Source organism: Lingula anatina, chromosome 7, assembly GCF_051362555.1.
Source record: "Lingula anatina isolate TDL-2025a chromosome 7, LinAna3.0, whole genome shotgun sequence".
In the NCBI taxonomy this organism is placed as follows: domain Eukaryota; kingdom Metazoa; phylum Brachiopoda; class Lingulata; order Lingulida; family Lingulidae; genus Lingula; species Lingula anatina.
Window position 1 is genome coordinate 7,124,386 of NC_141773.1, and position 12,939 is coordinate 7,137,324.

At 35.8% G+C, this 12,939-nt stretch overlaps 1 protein-coding gene across 1 annotated transcript; it reads right to left on the reverse strand.

The window, feature by feature from the left end:
• Nucleotides 1-1,295: 1,295 nt before the first annotated feature.
• LOC106161131 (uncharacterized) lies at nt 1,296-8,754 on the reverse strand. Its single transcript, XM_013537998.2, has 4 exons — nt 8,467-8,754; nt 5,452-5,711; nt 3,772-4,114; nt 1,296-3,097 (listed from the first exon to the last, which is right to left on the reverse strand). Exons 1-3 carry the CDS (start codon nt 8,663-8,665, stop codon nt 3,773-3,775), a joined length of 801 nt encoding a protein of 266 aa, XP_013393452.2. The 5' UTR covers nt 8,666-8,754; the 3' UTR covers nt 1,296-3,097; nt 3,772.
• Nucleotides 8,755-12,939: the final 4,185 nt, after the last annotated feature.

The following is a 12,939-nucleotide window of genomic DNA, read 5'->3' on the forward strand; positions in this document are numbered from 1 at the left end:
AGTTACTAGTTAGTAAGTGAATAATGAAATCCATATCATGTTTTCCTTTCTATAGATACTGCTCTCAGTTAAGGATATGCCCACAGTCAATCAATCCAAATAGTAAGTGTACCTCTCTCTGATGCAGGTATGGGTCCTCTAAAAGCCGATCAATCAACAATAATAATAAAGTAAATAACTCGATCAGCGTCACTACAATAAAGTAATAATAATGACGCCTACAAATTAATTGAGAACATTGAAATTTTATAAAATCATTTTGGCATTATCTTCAAACTGTGTTGAGGGACTTGTTTTGGCCATTTGAAAAAAGGTACGTTTCAGGTATTTAAACGTACATAGACGAAGAAACACTTTTTTTGGCTGAAATCTGCACTGTCCCCTGTAGCACTGGGAAAAGATGAGCAGTTGTACTTTAAATGTACGCTCCATTTTCGAAGCCAGCAGGAAAAAATATAATAATAATAATAATAATAATAATAATAATAATAATAATAATAAATAAATAAATAAATAAATAAATGGATAGTGTAAAAATACTACTCCGCAACAATGTTGAACCTTTCCTCGCTTTACTTAAACGTCTATTCAACAACATTTCACACTAAAGATTTGTAAGTCATTTATACGGTAACTACGGTAACTACTATAGAGATTACAGCCTAATAAAAGCCAAAGATGGTATGGATGACCCCGCTCTCAGGTGCGACGTTTTGTGTCTGTGCTTTGTGGAACCCCATCACTCCACCAAAGTTTTAAAACTTTTTGAGTTTACGCGCCAGGTGCATCCTCCAGAGGATACTGCACAATACTGTGGATTTGATTTTTTAATATCATAAGCTTATTTACTGGTTCATTCAGTGATTTTTTGTGAAAAAATCCATTTAATATGAAAACTGGTTTATGATATGATTTCATGTATCAATATACGCCGTGCATTGGGGATGACTTTTTTCGTTTTTGATTTTATGAATTGCTTTGAAGCTACGAAACATGCAATGGCAGAAACAGTGGAGGACACCAAAGGCACGTTTCCCTCACTTTAAGCTCCTGAGGTATTTTCTTCTTGTTTTATTAATTTATAAGCTGTTAACAGGTCAGGTATTGGAAAGAATAAACCATCTTGATGTGCCACTATCAGTTGAATTAGCCTGAGCTTTTTGTCTTAAATTATTTGCCTGATTCGCATAGAATATATTTTCCTCGAGAACGGAATTATAAAAATATCATATTTTTTTGCATTGCACTGTTTATCAATGCATGCTGCAAACAAAAATTAAGAAAAACAAAGTACATACGTTTAACAACATTTTATTATGCTTAAGCACAAGCACGGCGAAACACAGGAGATTTGAACGACAACCAATGCTTTTAAAAAATCAAAATTATATGATACCATGTAATACACGTTTCCAATAATAAGCACCCGCGTACGCTATAAATGCCATAGTACATTGCAAAATTTGTTTCTAGAACTTTTCTCAAACATTTCTTTGCTTTAACGGTACATATTTTTTTTTTCGTTTTAACATTTATGGTGTACAGTTGCATAACTAAGATTGACAATTTCCCACTCAGTTTGACCACTCTGTCGAAATAAACTATAGAAATAAATCAAAGAAAACATATAGGTTATAGCTTAAATTTAGAAACGTGAACACCTCTATATTAATAACCATATTATATGTCCTCAGGGTTATATACACAAAAAATTTCAATGGTTGTCAATATTTAAACATGTAAGCAAAGTCAACGAAGAACCAAAAGGATTGCGAGCACCACCGATTTCAATATTCAGTGTCCATTGTTGATTTCCGTTTATCATTTTGTCTTATAGCCGCTTTAGGGTTGCCTCCGTTTAAGTAAAGATCATTTTAGTTCACTGACGGAAAGTCCTTTTAGTAGCAAAGCATGTTTGCAAGTTGCAAGACTTCGAATTAACGAAAAGAGACAGTTTCTACTAGTTATTTGAACAGTTACAATGGCATCATTTTGAGTCCCAAGTGGTCTTGTGTCCATATATTTGTGTGTAAGGTTTGAAGGGCGTCCAGCACTCACCTTTAGCTCACACCAACGACTGAATACAGTACCCTTAGTGTCCTATTACATGCACGCCCATGAGCTGACCTTTTCTTCATTATCAAAAAAGCACAAATGTCTGTAATAATTTTGGCATTGCTTTTCTCCAACATGTCTAAAATATGTCATGCAGCTCTCATTCTAGCACCCTTACACTTTCTTTCGGTATTTGTCAGTCATATCCTGTACTTAAATGGTAATTTCTGTGGGCATTGATAATAAACTACAAATAATTATGTAACTACGGGCTGGAGCAATAAATTCCAAAAATTAACCACCCCAAAAACTTCTTACTAAAATAGCTTATAGAATGTATATGAAAACATACATGTTACCAAAAGCATATATCGAATAATTCTTCAACTGATACTTATCTTTTAACGTTAAAGAATTATTATAAACACAAAGTCGAAATAATAGTATTAGTTCCAATTTGGTAAAGAACATGTACATGCACATATAAAAAAAAACATATTTTGTTCTATTTCATCCATAACATTTTATCTAGAGCGTGTGAGTCTTAAAAGTAAAGACACCGCATTGCAATGCATATCCCTCGGTTAAAACTAAAAATATCTCCCAATTATAAGCGAATTCTATGCTCTACCTCGACTCTACTTAATTACGAAATTACTTATCTCGAGAAAAAAGTTTACATACATGCACAGTGTAGTTCCAAATGAAGTCATAATGTCCTTAGATTTAATATCAGTGGCCGATATCATTATGCCTGTAATATTATTATTATTTTTAAACAAGCTATTGGACACTTTCGAGGATTACCTTATGAAAAAAACGGATATACACACTAGATACTGTAAACGTCTATAAAGCGGGAGAAAAATGATATTACTTATTCCCGTGATACTTGTTATTGTTTATTTTGGACAAACACGTGCCAAAAAAGTAAAGAAAGAATTATGAAACTGTCTCAAGGCATTTAACCAGCCAGAAGGAAGATACGAGGGTAAGTAGTTCGGAGTAGTTGGAGGCGTCTGGGGTCTTGTCCATTTACCACCTGAAATGAAATGTGCCATAAATGACTCCGCTTACCAATTTGATGAGCACATGGTGATATTGTTAAGAAATATCGCTACATTTTAAAATTTTCAATAATATCTAGACTAAGGTACATATTTTACCTATCCACGTGGGAATAATGAACATTAAAGAGAATTTAAAATTAACGTGGTTCCTTAAGAAGGGTAGTCCATGAATAACAATGATAAGAAAAGGAAAGTTATGCAATTTCAATTAACATGTTATCATAGGTGAAACCAGGGCGCTCCCCCCTCCTTTCATAAATCAAAATGACGAGTTCTGTTCCCTTCCAGGAACTGTCAGAAAAGATTAAAACCCACAGAAAACAGCTTTAAGTCATGCATACCACAACAAACATAATATTATACCATTTGTTTAGATGAATAGAAACAGTTTTCCACAGGGCAGTGGAGTAGTAAGGTTAGAGTACCCCCTCAATTCATGCCCTGAATTCATCAGTAATGGTTAATACGAAATATTAAAATACACGGGGTGTGGAGAGATGGGGTTAGTTTTGACCCTCGCTTAATGCCCTGAATTTACCAGTAAAAGTTGATACACAAGATTATAATGGGGGTGGAGATACGGGTTAGTTTCCCCCTCGCTTAAAACACTCAATTTACCAGTAATGGCTAATACAAAATATCTTACCTTACGGCCACAAAGGAGAAGACTCCTCTACGAGGGGTCCCCAATCTGAAGCATCGCTCGTCGGAATGTCTAGGATGGTCTCGTCGTTAAGTGGGAATGTGTTCCAGTCGCCACATATGCCAAGAATACGGTGACACCAAATGGGGGGGATTTTAATCACCATACAGTGACGGGCAATGTAGAGCGTGATCTTGAAGAATTTGCATTCAATAGACAGGTAATACCCTGGTATGTGGGCATTTAGCCACACAACCGTGATGCGAAAATATGTCCCCTCAAACAGGAATTCCTCTTTTGTAATTGTTGTCGTCAAGATTACGGGGGTTCCAGGGCCATCTATTACCTATAATCATAAAAAAGACAAAAATAATAAAGATAGCTTTGTTAAAACATTATCCATAGAATTTGCGTGCGCAGCATGGAAAAGTAGTCCGCTAGGAACCGTAGTCCGTTTCCCATAACTTTGTACAGGTGTCAATCGTCCCTTTAAAGTCCCCGGATAGACACTACATTTAAAAATGGACTTACATTTAGAATTAAACACCCATTCACCTGCACTAGCTCAAATTTAATTTATGTATTAACTTGCAGTGGATGCGGTGAGAACTATATAGGACAAACTGGAGACACTCTCCGACACAGAATGACCGTTCACAGACAACAAATAAGACAACCCAAATATCAGCGCACGTCTGTGAGTGGGCACATTAGGGAATGCTCTATGAACAAAAACAAGGACTTTACGGTATTCCCATTTTATAAATTCACTAGGGAACCCAAACAGAAAGGGAAATTAAAGAAAATCTATTCATTAATAAGTATTAACCTACATTGAATAGATAATAGCATTGGTGAAAGCAACAATTAAACACCCTTTGTTACAGACGTCACATTTTAGCCTTTATGACATCACCTAGTAACAAATAAACAAAACCCCCTGAAGAAAGAATGGAACCGGTCGGGGCAAAATTTTCTTTTTATTATATATACATATATATATATATATATAAAAAAAGAAATAAAAAACAGCGGTTATAATTTATTGTATCAAAAATTTAAAAGAAATATCGAATTAAAACACAGACTGCACACCGCACATAATAGGCCAAGGCCAAATACTCAAGGTAATATTAACATGTTCTACAATTCACATTATATGTTATACAAATCCAATAGTTCAATAGTAATAAATACAGGTACATGTCTTATATTTGTGGAGATGTAAGACCTGTAAAAGTGCTTTTCATCGAGTAAACTAGTTAGTAAAATGTCAAGGTGAATGGAATGATCACAATTATGTCACACCGGTTAACAAATGCATATCGATATCAATTATCCAGGTAAATAGGGATGAAAATCTCATTCTCCTTTGCTTTCACTTTAGGTACTGTGCTAATGATATTTCTGTCAGTCTGTGTCAGATATCTTTATCATATTTTTATACATGCACAGTTGACACGATTGCATCTATATTAGGATAAACATGATATTAGTTTTGTTGCTAAGGTGATTGGAACTTTGTATTAAATTGGATCGCCAGACCCCCAGCACTAGTTGCTGACGCAGTGCGCAACTAAAATGCGCGACGTTGCTGCACGTTATAGCATAAAGAAAGTACATTTAAATAGAAAGGAACTGTATACGGAGAGAGAGAGAGAGAGAGAGAGAGAGAGAACTCACTTCCAAAGTGTACGTTCCTGTGAACGTGCTCTTGAAAAAGACGGTAACACTACTTTGCCAGCAGCCAAATTTCACAGCTTTCAATCGGGTCTTCGGGGGACCATTGAAGTATTCGTGCTTTGTCAACACATACCACATTGGACATGCAGGCATTGCCATAAAGCCGATATGATCAGGGCTGGTGTTGTACCTGAACTGTCTTTTATCGCAAGTCATATAGCGGATATCACCGTGAGCATGGCAATAACAAGTGCCAAGATCTGGAATGGATAAGTAGCAGGATAAGTATACCAGCAAAGAACATATGGTAACGGTGCATCTGTGTGATATGCATTCATTGTCAGTTAACTGGAGCCTTTCATAAAATGACTAACTAGAAAAAAGTCAGATATATTATGCACACTTTAGTCTTTTCTACGTTAGACTAATTCTGATTTATACGGGAAGTTATACTGAAACCTGACAATAGCAATGGTTGCACTCTTATGGTCAAAGGAGGAAAAGGCAGAAATTGCAATGTTAAAAAATTAAGATCATCCAATTTAAAAGCACACTTAAGTTCCACAATGCACATGCACACCCCCGATGATAGGCCCATCAATCTCCAAAAGTTTCAACTTCCTCACTCTAATGGTCTAAAAGGAGTTAACAGAAATTACAATGTAAAAAGAATTTTAATTCTCACAAGAATCAACCACCCCCAGCACTGAAACGCTTAAGTGCCCATGCGCTCACACGCATTTATATATATCGGTATGCTTTTATATAAAAAACGCGTTTGAACTCACTAATATGCAAATTTACTGAAAAAATCCTTGAACTCAAATGTATCCAGTGTTTGCCACTTAGGAAAATAATTTGCTGGTTCCGATGAGGAGCTTGACCTAAAAGATGCTGGACTAAACATTCTACGGGTGGGCGGGAAAGGGGGAAGAAGGGGGTTGCCTCCCCCCCCCCTCTGTACGCGGTGGGGGTTTGGTGGAACTCCCCTTGAAAAGTTTGAAAATTTGAAGTAAAATGGTAAGTTTCGGTAGTATTTCACCTGCATGTGCATTATAAATTAACGGGTATTAACGGGAACACTACATTTTTAATCTTTTTTTCAAAAGTTATGAATACTCTTGGAAATAAAAAAAACAACATTTTTATCATCACTTCTCATTGCCAAAAAGGTTCATTTAAGGTCATATATCTACCAGCCGTTAGCCCTGACGAGTACATCTCTCAATTGTCACAGTTACAGTTAAATAATTAATGAACCTTTTAAATCAAGAACTTGATGTTAAACTGTTAGTAAGCGTAAGGTTACTCAAATCTTTTAATGGTAAATTTCTAGAGTGATCACTGTCACTGCCACCACTGTCAAACAGTGAGTCATAGTCACTGACATTTTGATGTGACGGGTATCTGGCTGATTAGAGCAACTGTTTGTATTACGATCTGCAGGGCCGGCCAGCCATGGCCTTGTCAACAAAAATTATCCATGGAAATTAACTTTTCCCAGGCTAACCGCAAGGGCCTTCGCCTGGAAAGTTCATATTATTTGCTTCTTCTATTTTTAAGGGAGCTAAAGGTCTTTTTTGCCTCCATTCCCACTACTCGGAGCGGCGGAAATTTTTTAGAAAGCGAACGTGTCATAAACTAATACGACCTACTTAAAAACATGTAAAGTCGCAGTGCTTGGGTTTTAATTATACATATTTCGGTTGAAATACCCTTTGAAAACAAATAAATAAATTGCCGAAGCACACAACACTTTACTTGGTAGAACAAATTTGGAATACAAAACATTTTTTATGGTTGTTCCCAATCATTTATTTCTTCTTTTATATTACCCCTTTTTTTCAAGTTTTCCTCAACCACGTTTTTTTCCAAGAGAGTAATGCATGGGCATGCGCATGCTTCAAGATTTTGAACTAACCATTCGAGGCAACCATAGTCTCATGACATCTACTGTAACCAAATTTAATTTTAGTAAGAAAGTCACAAAATACTGCCACAGTCAAAGTAAGGAGATCGTCGACGAAATTTTGAAAAGAAAAAATTAGATACCCGTGTGCTCTAGTATACTTTTAAAAATACACATATATATTGACCAATGTTTTCATGATTATATTTCCCTGTTCTGTATGACAACCGATTGTGCCGTACCGACACGTCCTGTACAAATACAATGATTGCTTAGTTAATCGGTAGGGTAAGGCAAACCAGAAATAAGTACATGTAATCTTAATGTAGCATGCACCGATCATTTGTAAGTGATTATGTAGCTCTGAATTAAAATGAAAGCCCGTTTTCCCGATTCAGTCTTAATAAATGTCACACCCACACCCACTTGTAAAGAGGCGCCTAAGGCACAGAACGGATTGCTCGAGTCTGTCTTTGAACGCTTCATGAAAATTGTATTGTTATCTAAAGAAAAGAACAATGTCAATCTTTATCCTCAAACTGTACAACCTGCAAAGTTGAATTAACAAAGTCATCAAACTGTGGTTTTATAGGAAATTCAGACATCTGCCTTAAGGAAAAGACAATTCAAACTGTCCGATCACGTGACTTATGCCCTAGCTTTCATAAACTGAACACTAGCGTAACTCTCGCTCACTTGTTTTTTATTACGCTCCTTACATGTTTGCTTATTATTAGTCATCAACTTCTTGACACCTTTCTCTTTTTTATTGCTAACCCTACCGAAGCAAGCTTGCCTATAAAAAGAAACAAAGAAAATATTCTACAATGCATTTATCACCCTCCGGCAATCCACATATTACATGTATATCTTATATTTCAACATTAGATCCCTAAAAAAAGCATTTACATGTATCTAAACACTATGTTCTGTCCATACCTAATGTAGACAATGGCCACTGTTTTGACTCACAGATTAACTCCTCTCTCAGATAATAATAATAATAATAATAATAATAATAATAATAATAATAAAAAAATGATATTTAATTCAATGCATTTTTCAATTATAATTACATGTACAAATCTGGTAATATCATTACTTACAGTAACAAGACAGGGGTTTAACAGGAAAAGAACAGTCCCCATAGTAGGCTTGCTCTTCGGGTGTCAGTGAGTTCCACATGTCATTAAATGCAATTGATATGTTTTGTTCTTCCGGGGTAAGCTGAGCCTGGACAGAAACAAAAGCTACCATTGCCACAGCAAGGAACATAAGCACGGCCACGTTTCTGTCTCCTGTCATCTTCAAGCTGGAATCTTTCTGGCACTGGTGTTCAAGGAGAGGCGCACAACAACTGATATTTTTTCTCCTCCGCCCATCTTATATATTCATTTGTAAGTGGGCGTAAAGACCGCCTTCGCCACGGTGGCATACGAAGCATGCGCATGCGTCTTAGTTGCCAAAACTGCGCCTCGTCTCTTTTTGAATCTTTCCCAAAGGAGGCCAGTCGTTTGCAGAAAACCGTCATTCTAAGCATGTGTTGAGAGCGTTTTCATAAATTTTGCTTGAAAACCAATGTCGATTTCATATCTCTCAAATTACCAGACCAACATTTTCAAAGTCCAGTTGTGTCACCGTTGCTTTTTTTTACCATCTAAAGCTTTTTGACAACATTTTAAATGTTCCTAAATTATTCCTAATAAAGAAATAGGGTAAAGAAATCGATAATGGCAATTTCATGTTTATCAAACGTCCATGTAATAATGAGCTGATTATGTAGTTTTTATAAAATACTTGAAAATGTAACATCTTCACTGTGTCAATAGAGAGGACACATCCGATTCTCAAATTCTAAATTGATATTTAGATTATGGATAAGAGACGGCATTATCAATTATTAACCTTCACTCCAGTATATCTCAACGCAGTTAGAAGTGAACGAAAATCAATCTTTTCTAGCTACACTTAATTGACATTATTTATTCAAATCATAGGAGACAGCGAAATGCATCAGTAGGCACAAACTGCGCAATTAATTGAAGTGCGTAGTATTTTTCTAGTCAGTCGAGAAAAAAGTTGCTGGTACCAGTGACTTTTTAGAGGTAAATTAAATGTCTTCATTTTTATGTACTTTTGATGGCAATCTTCATATTCATTTAAAAAAAGTGTAGACCACAAAACTGACAAAATGATTCATTGCATGCAGCATGGCCGCTTTGATTTTTTGCCAAGCTTTATGGTTATACTGAACACTGTACTGGATAATGATAGAAATCATTTTAATGTCACATTAAGAGCTGAATGTTAATGTGATGCATTAAAACCAACACCTCAGTTAATTGGTATCATCAGCACAGAAGAATTTTAATCAAACATATATTTGTATTTTGTGTAACACAGAAGGGCTCACGCTCCTTACTTCTGTCACCTCTTATAGTGCCCTTGGGAAACTTAACAAGACGTCTTTGGACACAGTTTTCATTGCACTTTTCATATGGAATGAGCTTCTTATTAAGCGCTTATCCTTCAAATTAAAAGATGTGATGCCACACGAAAGACAACTCAGCACACAAAAATACTGAATATTTTAAAACGTAGTGGTTTGTTGGTTAGCAAAAAAGACCCAGCTTCATCGCATAATCAATCAACAGGAACTTGCAGCAAACTTACGATATATTGAGTTGATTTTTCAAATTTTGTTGTACTGGAAAAATCGCCATTTTTAATAATCCTGCATGTTAAAAACAACAGATATCCCTAATTTACACGAGGTTTCAAACACTGGTGCATCCCAAAACCACCGGTACATGTGAATTTACCCCCTCTCCCCCAGCAATTCCCTAATTCACTTTCAAAATACTTAGTTGTTTGGGATGCTAAGGCCTAGATTCAGACCTCATATTTTGACAACTAATCACTAAAACACCGATGGTTCTTCTAGTGAGCTGTAATTACATAGCTGATTAAGATTGTGACTTCAAGATTGTATATCAAGTAGGTTTTTCAGAATGTCTTTTTTAGCGCACTCCAGCACAAGGTGTGCCAGAGTGTTGAAATAGCAAAACTAACCTACCTTTTTAAATAGTAGAGACATTTCTCCGGAAAATAACGTATTTCAGATTGGGAATTAACACGACAACATTTCTTAGACTCCATCTTTCCACCTTAACGGTACTTTCTATATTACCCTCAGCCAGCAGATAGCTAACCTAACCAAGTCAGGGTTTTGCAAGGAGCCATGTCATTGGACGGATATTTTTAGGTTATCGTAATGTGTTCATATCAGACCAATGACAGCATACGTATAATCACCATCATTTCATGCTAAGATCCTTTCAATTTCTAAGTTCTCTTTAAAACATCAATATTATAAAACACATCGGGCGTCTCTACACGCAACCGGCAACAACATGTATTTTCCTTTGAATTCCACTCGTATTTATCATTTAAGTTAGATACACCTCTTAACTCCACTAACAGTAATATAATAAAGTCTATAGAATGTGCGAGGCTTTTTCCAAACACAACGCAGCATGCAGCCGTTCTTCACACTTGCTCGCCTTCCTAATAGAGCCATCAAGTACAATCCAGGGCGGCAGATATTATAGGCACATTTTTCAATTCATAGTTAAAAGATTGACCACATTTAGCCAGTGCATATCTAGTGAAAAATCAATCAGTGGACTGGTAGAGGGTAGGGATAAGCATACTGAAAGTAGGAAAAACATCAACTGCGTTACTAATGAACACAAACGCCAACCTTCTCCATACAATCGTTAGAAGGGCCTTATAAAACTGGACAGTACCCATGATGCGCGTATGCTGTCACCAAGTTTCTTTTACCGACCAAACGACCACGAAGACGGGCCAACCAGTTACTAGTTAGTAAGTGAATAATGAAATCCATGCCGTGTTTTCCTTTCTATAGATACTGCTCTTAGTAAAGGATATGCCCACAATCAATCAATCAATCCAAATAGTAAGTGTACCTCTCTCTGGTGCAGGTATTGGTCCTCTAAAAGCCGATCAATAAACAATAATAATAAAGCAATAAACTCGATCAGCGTAACGACAATAAATTAATAATAATGACGCCTACACATTAATTGAGAACGTTGAAATTTTATAAAATCTTTTTGGCATTATCTTCAAACTGCGTTGAGGGACTTGTTTTGGCCATTTGAAAAAAGGTACGTTTCAGGTATTTAAACGTACATAGACGAAGAAACACTTTTTTGGCTGAAATCTGCACTGTCCCCTGTAACACTGGGAAAAGATGAGCAGTTGTACTTTAAATGTACGCTCCCTGGCCATTTCCGAAGCCAGCAGGAAAATATAATAATAATAATAATAATAATAATAATAATAATAATAATAATAATAATGATAAATAAATAAATAAATAAATAAATAGTGTAAAAAAACATCTTCAACATTATTCTGTTATCTTCTCCGCAACAATGTTGAACCTTTCCTTACTTTACTTAAACGTCTATTCAACATAATTTCACACTAAAGATTTGTAAGTCATTTATATGGTAACTACGCAGAAGTGGAGTATCTGTGTTTTTACACGTTGTACTATAGCAGCATAAACTCTGCACAGCACAAATCAAAGTGAAGCACTTGAAAATTTGGCTGAAATATACGTAATGTTAATAAAAAGGTCTCAAACATGGGCAACTTGCCATGAGTTTGCGTGAGATCATTTCTTAAATTTTATTTGCCGCATTATAATATTCCCCATTACTTACAGTTTACACCAGGTCTTCAGTGAATCCTCCAAACCTTAAACGGTATCGTTATTAAATACGCTTCAAAGATTTAGATGTTCCCCACGAATGGCCCCTTAGTGCAATGGAAAGGCAAACCGTTTCTTTTTAAAAAAATCCCATTCATTACGACCGGTTCTTCCAGTGTGCGGGTTGCCTTAGAAGTTGGTTATAAACCGCATCAGCTGAACAACAAAGAGAAGCTTATATATAGAGATGTTCTTCTTTTGTGAAAACAGAGTAAGAGAGTGCTGGAAATTTGGGCCTTTATTTGGACAATTATGTCTGAATCCAGCTGTGTTGTAATATAGTGGTGGCATACTGGTGATTTCATGGCCAGATTGCATTAGAAACATCATGTATGTAGCCAAATGTTCACAAGCACAACAAAATTCTGTCTTTGCTCAAAAGTAAATAAGATAAGTCCATATGACTGAAAATTGTCATTTTTTAATTACGTAAACTAATAAGATGCAAAGTTACAATACTGGGGGAAATGCACATCCCCCATACTATATAACTGCCGTAATATTAAAATAATGAAATAGGTTAATGAGTGCAACCAAAATCAATTAAGAAAAATTTGAGAAACCACAACAGCTATTGGAGTAAAAGGTTGGCACAAATAAAAAATAAAGGTCGCCGTAGTTATATAATTTGGGGATAATCATAGATCCCCATACTAAAGAACAACCATAATATATAATAACTAAAGTTAAGGTTAATGAGTGCAACTGACGTAAAGAAAAGTGACAATAATTATGTGAAACAACAATGGCGATTAGAGCAAAAAGTTGGCACAAA

Coding starts and splice junctions, on each gene's coding strand:
- LOC106161131 (XM_013537998.2), bottom strand. CDS start 8,665: ATGACAGGAGACAGAAACGTGGCCGTGCTTATGTTCCTTGCTGTGGCA. Junction 5,712..8,466: donor TAAACCCCTGTCTTGTTACT/GTAAGTAATGAT, acceptor TATCCATTCCAG/ATCTTGGCACTTGTTATTGC. Junction 4,115..5,451: donor CAGGAACGTACACTTTGGAA/GTGAGTTCTCTC, acceptor TTATGATTATAG/GTAATAGATGGCCCTGGAAC.